This window comes from Chaetomium globosum, genomic scaffold, assembly GCF_000143365.1.
Source record: "Chaetomium globosum CBS 148.51 scaffold_1 genomic scaffold, whole genome shotgun sequence".
Classification (NCBI taxonomy): Eukaryota; Fungi; Ascomycota; class Sordariomycetes; order Sordariales; family Chaetomiaceae; genus Chaetomium; species Chaetomium globosum.
In genome coordinates, this window is record NT_165976.1 from 3926146 (window position 1) to 3941129 (window position 14984).

General features: G+C 57.0%; 7 protein-coding genes across 7 annotated transcripts in view; 4 read left to right on the forward strand and 3 right to left on the reverse strand.

Moving 5' to 3' along the window:
* Positions 1-968: 968 nt before the first annotated feature.
* On the reverse strand, positions 969-1847 carry CHGG_01263 (uncharacterized protein; the record flags this gene model as incomplete). Its single annotated transcript, XM_001220483.1, has 1 exon — positions 969-1847. The coding sequence occupies one exon, from the start codon at positions 1845-1847 to the stop codon at positions 969-971; it is 879 nt and encodes a 292-aa protein (XP_001220484.1).
* Positions 1848-3526: 1679 nt separating this feature from the next.
* On the forward strand, positions 3527-4482 carry CHGG_01264 (uncharacterized protein; the record flags this gene model as incomplete). Its single annotated transcript, XM_001220484.1, has 2 exons — positions 3527-3846; positions 3969-4482. 2 exons carry the CDS (start codon positions 3527-3529, stop codon positions 4480-4482), a joined length of 834 nt encoding a protein of 277 aa, XP_001220485.1.
* Positions 4483-4719: 237 nt separating this feature from the next.
* CHGG_01265 (uncharacterized protein) lies at positions 4720-5838 on the reverse strand (the record flags this gene model as incomplete). Its single annotated transcript, XM_001220485.1, has 1 exon — positions 4720-5838. One exon carries the CDS (start codon positions 5836-5838, stop codon positions 4720-4722), a length of 1119 nt encoding a protein of 372 aa, XP_001220486.1.
* A 355-nt stretch (positions 5839-6193) lies between these two features.
* CHGG_01266 (uncharacterized protein) lies at positions 6194-8183 on the forward strand (the record flags this gene model as incomplete). Its single annotated transcript, XM_001220486.1, has 5 exons — positions 6194-6255; positions 6383-6510; positions 6893-7026; positions 7093-7220; positions 7271-8183. 5 exons carry the CDS (start codon positions 6194-6196, stop codon positions 8181-8183), a joined length of 1365 nt encoding a protein of 454 aa, XP_001220487.1.
* A 1801-nt stretch (positions 8184-9984) lies between these two features.
* CHGG_01267 (uncharacterized protein) lies at positions 9985-11508 on the forward strand (the record flags this gene model as incomplete). The annotated part of the gene is made up of 4 exons (XM_001220487.1): positions 9985-10214; positions 10276-10533; positions 10604-10672; positions 10740-11508. 4 exons carry the CDS (start codon positions 9985-9987, stop codon positions 11506-11508), a joined length of 1326 nt encoding a protein of 441 aa, XP_001220488.1.
* A 522-nt stretch (positions 11509-12030) lies between these two features.
* On the forward strand, positions 12031-13513 carry CHGG_01268 (uncharacterized protein; the record flags this gene model as incomplete). Its single annotated transcript, XM_001220488.1, has 3 exons — positions 12031-12318; positions 12393-13255; positions 13342-13513. The coding sequence occupies 3 exons, from the start codon at positions 12031-12033 to the stop codon at positions 13511-13513; spliced, it is 1323 nt and encodes a 440-aa protein (XP_001220489.1).
* A 643-nt stretch (positions 13514-14156) lies between these two features.
* Positions 14157-14984, reverse strand: part of CHGG_01269 (uncharacterized protein) — a gene marked incomplete at both ends in the record, with an annotated part of 1539 nt that continues 711 nt past the window's right edge. Inside the window, one exon of the mRNA XM_001220489.1 lies at positions 14157-14860. Within this exon, the coding sequence (XP_001220490.1) occupies positions 14157-14860 (704 nt within the window). The remainder of the gene's footprint in view (positions 14861-14984) is intronic.

Consider the following 14984-nt stretch of genomic DNA (forward strand, 5'->3'; position numbering starts at 1 on the left):
TCGTTCGGTGTCTCACTTCAGTCAACGCCCTTCCGTCGCAGCGAGTCCAGGCCGCCATCCCTCACTGTTCTCGATGTATGACTCGCACAGTGACGCTTTGTGTGCCCCGGCCTATCTTCATCCCCCGCACTCACATGTAGCCGCTCCCCTAGCCCCCCCCCGTATCGGTGGGCGGTCGAGTGGGGCATCACTCGACCCGGTCGGGGTCGGGGTCGGTGGTGGTGCGGGGACTGGACGGCAGTATCGGGATCGGCGGTTGGCGAAGCCGTGGGAAAGGCGGAGGGAGAGGGAGAGGGAGAGGGAGAGGGAGAGTGGGGATTTAAATCATCGGGGGTTGATGGGGGGGTTTCGGGTGTTGTGGCATCGGTGAAGGGAGGGGGGGATGAGGTGGCTTGAGGAGGGAGGGGGGAAAGGGGTTCGCATTCGTTGGGTTGGGTGAATGTAATGGTGGTTGACTGTTGGGCTATGAGTACGGATTGGGTTCTGGGATAATTGGTCAGCTGTCTTGGCTGGGCTAGCTTGGGTTTGACAAGAGTCGCCCATGGATATCTGGAGGGTAAAGGGGAGGGGGGCTGCGATACGTTTGAAGGGCGGCAATTGCGCCTTGTCGGAATGCAACGAGTGCTCGGGTAGGATGGGGCTGAGGGGCAATGACAATAAATCGCCGCTCTAAACCAGGGATAATAGCATGCTTCAACGATCTGCGAGACATGAATGGAGAAAAGTAAAACGTCAAATGGGCATTAAGTATATACAGCCACCGCCCTAGATCCGGAAACCATTATTCACAAAACCTTGCTTCCGGGAGAGCCCAGCCAATACTTTGTCCCAGCCAAACCATGGATATAGTGAACAGAAAAGCAAACCTGGCGCACACAAAAGCAGAAGCGTCGACCCCTATCAGGCGCCATTGTATTGTCGTATTGACACCGTCAATCGTGCAGAATGAGAAAACCGGAAAACCCCATCTAAGCGAAGCCAACATAAACCTTGATGACGGTTGCACCGGGCACAATGTTAAGTCCGATGCCGTCAAGCTTCTCCATGCCCTTGGTGTAGGCATTGTCGCCAATGCCGCCGGCAAGAATGGTCGAGTCGACGCCGCCTTCCGACATACGGCAGCCGGGAACGTCCAGGTCGTAGGCCTGGGCGACCAGAGAAGAGCAGTCGGCACCGGACCAGCCCTCGTTGCTGGTGTTCTCAAAGTCGAACTCGGCCCAGACACCAGCGTATTGGCCATGGATGGTAAGTTCGACCTTGTTCGGCGCAAAGGCGCAGACGCCCTGAGTGTTCGAGTCGGCCACCACGGTCTTGGTCTCGCCGGGCTGGAGGGTGAAGATGAGCTGCTCCTGGCCCTCGACCTTGAACATGCCAGTGAGCTGCTTGTCGGCGCCCATCTTGTTACCGCAGATAACCTGGTAGGGCTCCTTGGCGACGTTGGTATACTCCTGGACGTATTTGTACTTCTTGGCGATCTTGTTGGGAACCAGCATCAGGTTGGAGTTCCATTTGCAGCCGCCGTTGGTGCCCAGGTTGCCCGTGTACATGACCTGCTCGTAGGTCACACGCTTCGATTTGCTCGAGGTGCCACCGCAGAAAGGAATGAACTCGTCGGACTCGGTCGGCTCCGAGGGCTTCGGCTTCGGCGACGGTGAGGGAGCAACGCTCGCGGCTGGTTCGGCCACCTTGGCAGCGGCGGACTTGGGAATCGGCTTGTTGTGGACGTTCTTGACATGGGCCGGACCATTGCCCCTGGCCTGGACGCTGCGGTGGAGGTGAGCATGGCCCGACGGGTGGGCGACAGCGCCGAGCGCGCCGGCCAAGAGGAGGAAGTGAGTGAGCTGCATGGTGACGGTGTATTTTGTGCTTTTTTTGTCTATCCAAAGGTCGTCGTCTTCGTCAAAGATGGTCGTTAGGCCTTGGACTGCCGCTGTAATTGGTTCGGTCTCGCAATTGCGTAGAGAATGTGATTGTAATTGCAAGTGATGCTTGCGATCGCCTCGAGAGAGCGGGATATGTTGTCGTGCGCGGTTTAAAGGAGTGAACTGAGATGCGAGATCTCAAAAAGAGTGGATGGGACCGCGAAAAGCGTCGTTGTTGGTGAAAGATTGCGGGAGGAAAGGAGAGACGGGTGGGGAGATGAAGGTTCAAAAGCTCCCGCTGGGCAGGGGGTGTGGGAAGTTAAAATGAGCCGAGAATTAGTTCCTGAATAATCCCGGTCAATCGCCCTGCTTGCCCAGGCCGCGGCGAGGGCCCAGAACAGAGATCCCCAGACCTCCTCTCCTGACTGGCCGCTGACGAGTGGACCCACAATTGGACCAAGCGCAGGACCCAATTGATGCAGGTCCGTGGGCATTGTCATTGGTCGCCAGGTGGGCAGTTAAGTGCTCCCGTCGCAGTCGTGCCCTGAGTTGTTTGTGTTGATGTTTTGCTGGCGCCATCCAGGATTCGGCCTCAAATTAGATGCTCCTTACACACGAGCATGGCTTGCATTGTCAACGGTGAGAAAAAGAAAAAGGAGACAGACTGCACTAACTGGCGGTCAATTCAGGCCGGGGGCGGACGCCCTGGTCTCAACCGGAAACCGATGGATCTTTCTCCAGGTTCCCTTGCCTCACATCGCGGTATTAACCGACCGCTGGACGTTGGATTTCCAAGTTGTGAGTGGAGATGAAATCGGTCGAGAACACTATCATCTTGCTTGCAGGTTTTTCACATAAAGTGTTAAGGCGTCTTGGCCGTTGCGGCCCCTTTGATTGCAGCGTTGCGCGACCATGCTCGGCAGATGGCTCGCCCCAAGCCATGTTTCGTTGTTTCATCAAACGCCCAGACGACCTTCACCGTGTTTTAGCTACCCACATGGCCCATGATCGGGCCTTTCGACCTTCTTTTCCAGCCAACATCAGATGCCAATTCTACACTGTATTGGGAGCTAGCTATTTCCATCTGATGAACATTGTGGCAAAGCCGCGCTGTGCCGCCGATCGCTGCTCGCTGAAGGAGTCGAGACCTTTCCAAACTCCACCGAACATCAAGGAAGCTTGGAAGCAAGGTTTCAATACGGGATACGACAAGGTGCTGAGGAAAGATCCAGGAAACAGATCATCCAGCTTGCAAGAGGCAGTGCCAACGAGAAATTTAGCCTTTGAGCCAAGTTTATGCATCGTTCACCGTTTTGAGGATCCACTGCGTTTCCAGGGTGGGTGGCCCAAGCTTCATCCAGTGCCCCGCACCCTTTTTTTTCCCATTCGAGATTTGGCGATGGGAGGATTGGTTGGAGACGTCCACGCCGCACCATCAATTCCGAGAGTTTTCAGGATTCTTCCTCCCAGCTTATCGCCAAACTAGAAGGAGCAGTTAGCCGATACTTCCCTGCCAGCCGCGTCCCAGCCCCGACGCAGATCCCAAACACGCCGACCTCCGTCCGGCCGCAGTAAAGACCCAATAGTAGTCCGAAGTAGGTGCGACAAACAGACCAGAACCGTGACCGATACCCCACGAACTTCCACAGCCCGGCCTCCCCGCAATGCCGCTCGACACGTCCACCTACAACCTCGCGCTCCTTCGCGTTGATGGGCGGAGATGGAACGAGCTGCGCCGCGTGAACGCGCAAATCCGCACGCAAGCCGCCGCCGACGGCTCCAGCTACCTCGAGATGGGCCACACCAAAGTGATGTGCGTGGTGACCGGGCCGAGTGAGCCCGGGCCTCGCCGCGGTGGGGTCGGAGGAGCGGGAGGCGGGGGTGGGGGCGGCGGCGGCGCAGGCGGCAAGGCAGAGATTGTTGTCGGCATCGTCATCGCGGGGTTCAGTTCCGTGGACCGGAAGCGGCACGGACGAGGTGACAAGTAAGTTCGACCCCCCAACTACACCTACACCTACACCTACACCACGGCAGTGGACGGCCACACTACACATCAAACAAGCAGATAAGCAAGTAACTAACCTCTCTGCCTCACCCCCCTCACAGACGAACCCTCGAGCTGGCCTCGACCGTCGCCAACGCGCTGGCCGCCAGCCTGCACACGCACCTCTTCCCGCACAGCCAGATCAACGTGTCGCTGCACGTGCTCTCGCAGGACGGCTCGCTCCTCGCGGCGCTGATCAACGCGGCGACGCTGGCGTGCGTGGACGCGGGGATCCCCATGACCGACTACGTGGCGGCGTGCACCGCGGGGTCCACCTCGACGTACGCGGCCAACGACGAAGGCGCTGATCCGCTGCTGGACCTGAATCATCAGGAGGAGCAGGAACTGCCTGGGTTGACAGTGGCGACGCTGGGGGAGAGTGATCGCGTGGCGGTGCTGGTGTGTGAGAGTAGGGTGCAGGTGAGCCGGTTGGAGGGGATGTTGGCGGTGGGGGTGGACGGGTGCAAGCAGATGAGGGAGATATTGGATCGGGTGGTTCGGGATAAGGGGCGGCGGATGATACAGGAGGGGACGGTGGAGAAGGGGGTTGGGTTGGATGATATGGAGGTGGACTGATGTGATGCTGGTGGGATGTTGGATCGGATTTGCGATGCAGATACATGCCGACTGTGGCGAGCAGTGCAGGTGAGAATACCCATCTTTTTTTTCATTACTGTGTACACAACCAAACCCCGACAACACCTACACAACAACCTACTTGTGGAACTTTCATTATTCTGTGAAATGATCCAGCTACGCCCGGCGATGCCGCCGCTAACAAACAAACCTAGCGTTCCAGAACGAAAAAGCACATCAGAGCTCGTCGTGCGCGGTCTCGGGCTCCCCAGTGGGGTCAGCAACCTGGGTGGACTCGGTGGAGTCGTGCGCCGCGTCACCGCTAGCCTCAGGGTTAGCTGACGCAGCCTCCTCCACCGCAATGGCAACAATGCCCTCGGGCAGCTTCTTCTTCACTCCCTCGCTCATGCGGATGGCATCGATCCAACTCTCAACGCTCTCGTGCCCGAAGTCGGCCGCGTCGTAGTGCCTCCACCAGCCACGGCGGGCGTTGACGGCGATGATCTCGACGTCGCCAACGAGATCGAGCGATTTGAGCAGGGACGCCGCGCCGTCGTTGCTGTTGGGGACCTCGTAGAAGGGGAACAGGTTGCGCTTGCTCTGGGCGTGCTTGAAGGCCAACTCGGAGAGGCTGCTGAGCGCCTTCTTGGCTTTCTCGTCCTCGCTTGAGGAGACAATGGCCAACACGCAGGTGTGAGACTTCTCGGTCAGGCACTCCTTGATCAGCTTCTCGGGTGTGTTGATGGCGGGAATCGGTAGCGCGGTCTCGACGATGACTGGTGCTTCCTGCGTGGCGGTTTTCGTCTCCGCTTCGGGCTCGGCGGATGAACTCTCCGAGGACGAGGGCTTAGCCTTGGAGGCATTGCTCTTCTTTTCCTTGTTCTTGCCGTTACCCTTTACCGGCGAGACGGGGTTCGGTTGCCCGGCTTGCGAAAGGAATTTGACGATCGCCTCTTTCTTCAGTTCCCCGTCGTAGACAACGGCAGGAGCGTCGCCACCTGGGAGGAGGACCAGGGTCGGGAACTTCTCGATACTGAAAGTCTCAACCGCCTTCGCCTCCTTGTTCCGTGCCTGGCCGATGGTGATGACGCCCGCAAAGTCGATAGCGACGCTCTTCAAAAGTGCCGAGGTGGTGCCCTTCTCCGTGAAAAGAATTGCCTTGGGAGCCTCCTTGTCGTCCAAAAACTTATCCAGCGACTTGTCCTCGATCTTGACAACATAATTGTTGATCTGTTGCACGACGGCGTCGACGATGGCAGTGGCTGTCCGTTGCCCTTGATAGTCCTGAACCATCGGCTTGCCTCCACCCTTCTTTGGCCGGACGATCTTCAGAGTCGGGAAGCCCTGGACACCCATCGATCCACAGAAGGGCTTGTTCGCCTCATCGTCGCAGTCCACGGCGGCAACATTGGCCAAGCCCTCGAGGTTCTTGGCCGCCTTCTCGTACGCCGGCTTGAGGTTCTTGCAGTGGCCGCACCAGGGGGCGTAAAACTCGACGATCTGAAAGAGCAAAAGGGTCAGCGCGCGAATGGGTAGAGCAAACCCAAGGTGCCAACTTACAGAGGTGTAGTTGCTCTTGGCGATCAATCTCTCGTAGTTCTTGCTATCCACCTGTAACACAGGTGATTTCTTAGTGTAGAGCCCTGCCTGGGTGCCTGGAAGTGCAGACAGCAGGGCAACTGCCACAGCGCAGAGGGTGGGGTGATGCATAATGCAGTCGTTGGCTTCACAGCAACGCGGAAACGGATGTGCTTGCTCAAATGCGACTTGGATGTGCTTGGATGCACAGGATAGTGGGGTATTTACAGTATCGCAGGAAGGGAATCAATTCATTAGACGAGAGAGTCAATGCCTTTCGAGGTACTAGTGTGTGTTTTTATCCCCTTGCGGTGAGGAACAGACAAAGATTGGAAATCCAAGCTGGCATCTTTCCATCTTCGGCAAAAGAACACATTTCCAATGCCGCGAGAGCTGGTGCCACCCACGATCGAGAACCCCCTGGGGAGAAAAGCAAGCTCGGTCCTCGAGGTGACCAAAGCTCCCTGCCCCTCCTTGACTTACGAGGCTTGGCATCTCAAAAGGTGACGCCAGGCGCTCTCCCACCAACAAGCGGCAGTCTGACGACAAGCTCGAGGCGCAACGCAACTCGCACTCAATCAAGGCAGCAGGATTTGTTTTTCTTGGTCTACTCTTTATTTACCCTTGAAGCTTCTCGTCCTCCCCCCAACACCCATCTATTTTCTTGTCGATACCCGCAACCTGCAGCCCGCATCCACCTCCCACCATGGCCGACGCTGTTCCCCCTGCCCTGAGGCAGGCCGACATCAACATCTGGAAATGCGCCACCAAGGCTACGCAACTTCAGGCTGTGAAGCCTATAATGGCTTATTGGTGTATGTATTGCGCATAGCATTTGAGGGAATGGCAGGCCCTAATATTGTAGGCGAATACTGGGCTGTCAACCAAATACTCGCGAAGCAGCTGCACACGACGGACGAGGACATCCTGAACTACACAACAAACTTGATGGATAAGCTCGAGCAGGTACGGGCGGGCCCAGGGTTTCAAAACTCCGGGAACGGTGATATGGCGCTAACGGGCATCCGGCAGACGAAATCAGAACACGCGACCGAAGACGCTATCACAGACGACCTAGCGGGCCAGGCGTACGTGGAGCAGTTTGCGCAGGAGACATTGGACCGAGCGGAACGAGTGGTCAAGGCGAATCGGGTTACACAGTATGCTTAATATATCCGTTTAATTCCGGCGCACGCTGACCGGCCTCCAGACAAACCGCGACCACGTTCGACGCAGCGGCGACCTTCTTCCATGTCGCTAATATTTGGGGTCCTGTGGATCAAGAGACACAACAGAAGATCAAGTACGCCAAATGGAATGCGGCACGGATTGTGAAGGCAATTCGAGATGGAAACGACCCCAACGAATCGAATCCGAGACACGAAGAGGCGCCCCAACCGGAGCTAGATCCGAACGACCCCGCGGTTCAGAGCTTAGGCGGCGCTTCGCCAAACACAGGACCAAGGCCCGTGACGGTGGAGGATGTCCCTGACTCTGAAACAACCAAGGATGCGTCAGGCGTGTCATTGCCGCACAGCCCAGTCCTGGGCGAGCCATCTCCAATTTCTGACGGTGGGCTCCAACTCCCAGGGGTCCCAACAGATATGGCCGAACCTTCGCCGTCTAGCTACTTTGGCCCAGAGGCATCGATAACCCCGCCGCCACAGCATCCAAGTTACTCCCAAGCGTCTCCCAGCCTCCCGGCCCCGCCAACCGGATGGGCTCCATCCCAGCAGAGCCCAACAACGAGTCTTCCACCGACAGCATGGCAACAAGGCCCTGTTAGCCCAACCGACTCTGGCTTCTATCAGCAACCTTCAGCTCCCACAACGATACCCCCAACATTCGCCACAAGCCCTCCATCAACAGCTGCAGTAGCATCTCCGCCTGTTAGTCCGCCAACCAATCCTTATTACTCGAATACCACGAGGCCGACAGCCCCACCGGTAGCCCCGCCGGTTAGTTATGCGCCGGTCCAATCTGGGGGCTTCACGACGGATGAGGCGGCGATGGTCGGAGCACAGAAACACGCCAAGTGGGCCATATCGGCTCTCAACTTCGAAGACGTGCCTACGGCGGTAAGGGAATTACGAGACGCGTTGAGGTTGCTCGGCGCCACGTAGAAGGCGGGGGGTGATACGAGCCATGTAATGATTATTGTGATGAAATGCCTGCGTGCGATTCAAGTCCCGAAAATCTTGAGGTAATCATTGTCTCAGGAGGCCTGCTTCGGGAGGCTAGTTGCACCCGAGACACAATGCCGGTCCCGTCCTACCGCCAGTCCCAAACGGCAACATCGCACGCAAGACTGTCTCACAACATGTCATCTAGCCGCCGCGCCGATCTCGCGGTTACGCGGCAACCCTAGCAGAGTCAATTTAGCAGTTTACTCTTCCGCAGATCCGGTCCCAGGAGCAACACTGATCCCCTCCGATGCTGACCATACCGGAGAGCATCACCACAGCGGCTCGGCCCGAATGAGCCGTTCGATTTATTGAATTACTGCACGCATCACCTGTTGTGTATACACACCATCGAATCAGAGCCTCTCAGGGCCCAGCTGATACGCCAAGGTGGGTAGATGAGGCTGGGAACCATGCGGCCCTGCGGCTGCGATGTTCGCTCTGATCCAGGTCATTGGCCTTGGGCGCTTCCGCACAGTGTTCCCCAACATCCGGGAGGCTTGCGCGGCGTGGGTGGCTTCGGGGGGGGCGTGGGGGTCGTAATCGAGCTGTAAATTATGGTCTAGAAATTTTGGATTATAAGAGAGGTCCTTCGATGCCTTGTTAATAAAACGAGGTCAAATCAAAAAGAAAGCGGAGAACGGGGAAGTCAAAGGCCTTGACACTCTACTAAGTGTCTTCCCGGCTCTCACGGTCATCGCCCTGCTACCTGCTCAACTCTCCCTCCCAACCGAATCAGCTCCATCTCCCAAAGTAGCGCTCTGTGAGTCGAAGGAAACGGGTGAGTTGAGTCAACATCGCCTTGTGCCCCGTGCTGACTCGGCAGTCTACCTACCGCAGACCTCTACCGCAAACCTCGGATCGGGCAACTAAACTTAAGATGGACAACAAAGACAACAACTACTCATACAAGAACTCTTCATTAAACCCTGGGGATCCGGTTAAAGCTGACTGGCGCACACGCGTCTATACGCCATTGCCCGCACCACCATCGGGAGGGAACAGTGGCAACAGAGATGGTTCTTGCCGGGGCAAGCGATAAACCATGGGTATTGTGGGGGCATGTCGAAGAAGAAGTATAGTTTGGACTTGCCAAAAGGCTACTATGGAACTCGGTTGTTACAATAGTTAGGCAGTAGTTCTAGATCGTGTTGCATCAGACGAAAACAAGATGACGGCAACACGGATCCGAACTTAACACTAAAACCGCAACATTGACAGCCTCAATAAAAACAAAGTTTCGTTACAGATCACGTAGCAATAGTCTTCGGATTATGTTGTTGTTTCGTTCTTGTGCAACGCAACCCGAGTAAACAGTGTTAAAAGGTGCCAGAACAAGCCAAAAATGACGGGTCTACAGCTACCTGTATTACCTGTACTCTAACACAATTTTATCCTGGCTTCGCAGGTATGTTGTCCAACTGGGACAAGATACGTAGCTGGGATCACGCCTTGTACTCTTATATTGCCAACAGCAAACAACTATAACTGACTCTGGCACTTGCCGAACGAGCATTCACCTTCGTTACCCACGCACAACTTGCAATCTACTCCTAATCTGGCACTTTCAAATTCTCACGCTCACTATTTTGTTTCTTTTCTTCTTTGCTCAACAAATGTTTTCAGAGTAGGCGCGCACTCGACTTACAACCGTCCACTATCTACCTCTGAACTTTCTTCGCGACTTTCGCCTTTGCTGTACAACCTCGTCAAGACAACCTACCCACTGGGAATCTACAAAATGATGTCGCCAATCGTCTCGGCGGCCGGGGTCGCGATGCTTCTTCTCCGCGGAGCCCACGGCCACATGGTCATGAACTCGCCGACTCCTTACAACCTCGACATCCAGCCGTTGCTGCAGGTTGACCCTATTAGTGGCGGTCTCTACCCGTATCCCTGCCATAATCAATATGGTTTTACCCATCGCACCCCGGTCGAGGCTGGCGGAGCGACCTTGGTCAATTTCACAGGGTAAGTCTGCCAAGTCAAGGTTATCAACAGTAGCGATCCAGCAACTAACAGTGTTGGGTAGCGGTGGTCAGCACGGCGGCGGTTCGTGCCAATTTAGCATTACCTACGACGAGCCTATCAACGGAGAGGACTGGAACAAGTCGGCCAGCTTCAAGACCATCTACAGCATCATCGGTGGCTGTCCGGCCGTGTTTACCGACGAGTCTCACAACCTCGCGACCGTGGCCGTAGACGAAAACAAGCGCCAAGATGGCAAACATTGTGGCAATGACTCTGGTGTTGACTGCATCCGCCAGTTCATGATTCCGATTCCCAAGTTGTGAGTTAGAGCCCGGGCGGCACCCATGTTCGCAACTCAAAGATTAGGTTAAACTGACACTCGTGCACAGCCTGAAGAATGGCCCCGCTACCTTTGCCTGGACCTGGTTCAATAAGTTGGGAAACAAGGAGATGTACATGTAAGTTGTTGGGCGGTCTCCCGTCGATTGCTGGTATTTCTATGTTCCTAACCGCTTTTTTGCCTAGGAACTGTGCTCCTATCAAGATTACTGGTGGCACTGGTAACGAGACGGAGATCGAGAATCTGCCTAACATCTTTGTGGCCAACTACCCCAATGACCCCGAGGTTACGAACTGCATCACCGGCACCCGTTCCGACAATGTTGTGGTCAACTTCCCCGAGCCGGGCAAGTACGGCCGCGTGCTTCAGGACCCGGTTGAGCCCGTGAATAAGCCTTCGGGTTACTGTACCCAGATCCCACCCGCTCGATCGCTCCCTACCTTTGAACCAGGCCTGACCTTGGCCGCTACCCCGGTCGGAAAAGCTGGCCCGGCTACCACTACTCCCACCCCGCCGGTGGAAGACACCACAAGCCCAGCCCTGGGACACTCGGCCAACGATCCCATCACGGAGTCTGCCGAAGTAACCACGCCCGTCCCGACACTGACTCGATCCCCGCCCCCGATAGTCATCCCTGCCAACATCACCACGACCATCATGAAGTCCTCAGCCATCGACCTCGGCGTCAATCCCACGCCCTTAACCACGCCTACGCCGACCCCCACCCCCGCCGCTGTAGGTACGGGTGCCATTGCCAAGAAACCGAACAGCAAAGCCGTCGCCTGCCCAAGCCACGGCTCGATAGTTTGCCTCGATGACGGCACCTTCGGCCTGTGCGACTGGGGCTGGGTTATGCCTCAGCGCGTGGCGGCCGGCACTGAGTGCAAGGAGGGCAAGATTGTTAAGCGTGATGAGGGAAATCTCGTCAAGCGTGGCGGGGGCGAGGACTACTAATATGAGTGGAAAGGCCTCAAGGTAGTCCCCTTTAGGCAGGAAGAGGATGGCCTGCATAAGAGCTATACCTAGTTGGCCTATCAGGTGGACTAGTCTTCCGCGTTCTTCTGATAATTTCACAGGAGAAAGTTTCTTAGCTTCCATGAGTAAGGAAGGTATGCTACATACTAGATATGACTGCTGACATCCCATCCATTGTGATCTGACAAAGACGACGGCATGAAGCACCTGATCACTAATAAAATATGACGTACCGTTGCACTAACCGCAGCACCAGAGGCGTCGTGAATATGATTTTGCCCCGTGGGCTTACTGAAGCTCCGACAACGGCAACAGCTGAGCTGACGGACCCCAGCCGAGATGCAGCCCAAGATGTAAGATTAGTCTAGAAAGTGGATTTATACCCCTGATACCCCTCTCGGGCCTTTCCACTAAGCGCAATACCACCCCCAGCATCAGCGCCAAGTTTCAAGTTCCAACCCCTCAACCACGCTTACAAGATCACCGCCATCAACCACCATCATGCCCATTGACTTCCATCTTGGCCCAACCGAGGCGGCCACCCGCGCTGCCGCTGCCGGGTTTGCTCAGAATGTTCTCAAGCCCGCTCGTGCCGAGTACCTCAAGTACACGGAGCATTCCGAAAGATTCCAAGCCACTCAGCCGGCCTATGCTGCTGCTGTTCAAGGCGGTTTACTGAAAGGCCAAATCTCCCCTGCTCATGGCGGCAACGGTGGGAGTCTTGTCGAAGCGGCCATTATGGTCGAGGAATGCTACTCTGTTGAACCTTCCGCAGCGCTCACGATATTCGTATGTAATCGAAATCCGCCCCCCTAACGAAATCCAAACCCCCAACAAACTAACACGCACTCCCCATCCACCAGGCCACCGGCCTCGGCCTAACCCCGCTCAACATCGCCGGCAAGCCCGAGCACGCCGAGTTCCTAGCGCCCTTCCTCAGCGGCGAGGGCACGCCCCTCGCCTCCCTCGTCTTCAGCGAGCCCGGCGGCGTGGCCAACGCGCTCGAGAAGGGCGCGCCCGGCTTCCAGACCACCGCGCGCCGCGAGGGCGACGAGTGGGTCATCAACGGCGAGAAGATGTGGGCGACCAACTGCGCCGGCTGGGACTTCCAGGGCTGCGACCTCGCCTGTGTCGTGTGCCGCGACGTCACCGACGACGACACCACCTCCAACCCCAACTCCGGCAGCGCCCCTGAGTCTGACCCGCGCGACCGCGTCATGATCATCCTGGTCACGCGCGCGGACCTCGAGCGCAGCGGGCCTTCATCCTTCCAAGTCCTGCGGCACATCAGCACACCCGGCCACACCTCCGTGTCCGGCCCACACGTCCGCTACACCAACGTGCGGGTGCCTGCCAAGAACGTGCTGTGCGCGCCCGGGCAGGGCGCGCAGGTGGCGTTTGGGGCGTTCGACGCGAGCGCCGTGCTGGTGGGCGCGATGGGGGTGGGGCTGATGCGCGCGGCGTTTGAGGCCGGGTTGGGCTTCGCGAAGAGGGATGCGCGCGGGGGCGCGGTGCCGTTGTTGGAACGCCAGGCCGTGGCCGATTTGTTGTCGGGCGTGAAGATGCAGGCCGAGGCGGGCAGGGCGTTGACGTGGAAGGCGGCGTGTGCGATGGAGAAGGGGCCGGGGGGGTATGAGGCGCGGAGGGAGTTGGCGCTGGCGGCGAAGGTGTGGTGTAGTGAGGCGGCGGTGAAGGCGTGCGTGGATGTGATTAATGCGGTTGGGGTGTGAGTTCTTTTCTCTCTTTTTTTTTTTTTTTGTCTTGATTGGTGGTTTGGCTTGACGGGCATCGTTGCTAATACGGACTCGATAGGACGGCATATGATGTGGACCAGCCCTTTGCCGAGCTGTTGAACAACGCGATGGTGTTGCCCATCTTTGACGGTGGCAATGTTGGGATTCGGAGACGCCACTTGCAGCAGTTGATGCTATCCCCAAAGTACGACGCGTGGGCAGCGACATATGGCCCGTCTGAGACGCCATAAATTAAGGTCTCTACAGGACACACTGGGGCAACAAAAATGTTATCATGTTGGTGTTATTTGGTAGGAGGGACAATAAAAATAGGATCCATCGCTAAGCGTTTTGGGTCTTGTCTTATTGTTATTCGTTCGAGTTAAATCTATCACTCTCAACCCCCTATCCTGGTTCTCCCGGTTTTTCACCTTTACCCTCTCCTGACCGCTGGCTGCGGTACTCAGATTTCGAAATGATTGTCTTATTAGGAAGAGGTGCCAGAGGGAGCGTAAAGACACGGGGTCTCGGGAACCCCTCTTATCATACGCTGCGTGGCGAGGAGGTTCCTTTTTGTGAGCCTATCTCCGTCACAGCCACATACTTCAATGGTCCAGCCGTTAGAGCAACAAGTAGACCGAGCGGGGTTAAATAAATCCAGTGTTGACAAGTCTGCTCGCCGGAACCAGCACAAAGATTTGTGTGGTTGGTCGACCACTCTGGGCCGGATAACAAGTTTATGCTTATGTAGTGTATTCTTGCGTTATATTTCATAGGTAAAAGCAGAGATGAGGGGGGCGTAACCCTTCGGTATCTTACCTCTAGATACCTTAAAGTCTCGCCCACAACTGTAATCCTCCTACTGAAGAAGTATAATAGCATAATGACGCGGAATCACGGCTCTGTGATAAGAGGAACGCCGCATTTCTTCATCAGGTTCAACGCCTCGGGATACGTCGCCACAAATAAGCGCCAAAATCCCCAATATGAAACGATCGGTACATTCTGCGCCGTCAATTTCCACCTCGCCCTCTCCCCGTGTACATCAACGTCCCCCATGAGCCGCCACAGAATCCACAGGATCAACCCCGCGATATTCCTCTGCTGCTGCTCATCACGCCCCGACGGCTGGCGCATACAATAGTACCACGCCCTGGCAAACTCATTCAGCAACGTCGGCACCGCCATCACCGTGGCATTGGTGCGTATCATATGGCCCACCCACCCAACATACGGCTCGGGCATCCCCCACGGCCTCACCATCTCCAACCGCCGCCACGTCTCAGCCTCCACCGCCCTCAACCGAAACCCCACAACCTCCCCGGTCCCAGCAAGCGGCACCCCCACCACCCCGGCCGTACGACCCCCCCTCTCCCTCACACCCCCCTCCCCACCACCACCACCACTCCCCTCCCCTCCAACCACCACCACCCCCGGCGGGGGAGGGTACACCGCCCACCCGACGACCCTGGCCCACGACAAGATCACGCCGGACCCCATCCTCGGGGCACACGATCCCCACGTGGGGCGGGAGGGCCGCGGGGTGGTGGCGGACGGCGGCGGGCTGGTGGCCCCACACGGCGAGGGCGGCGCGCCCGCTCACGGCGTAGTGCCGTGTGCGAAGAAGGACGGCGTCGAAGGTGTCGAAGGAGGCATTTGAGGGTGGCCGGGGTGAGTGGGGTGGTGGAGAGCGGTGGGGGGGAGAGCGGTGCGCGGCGGGGG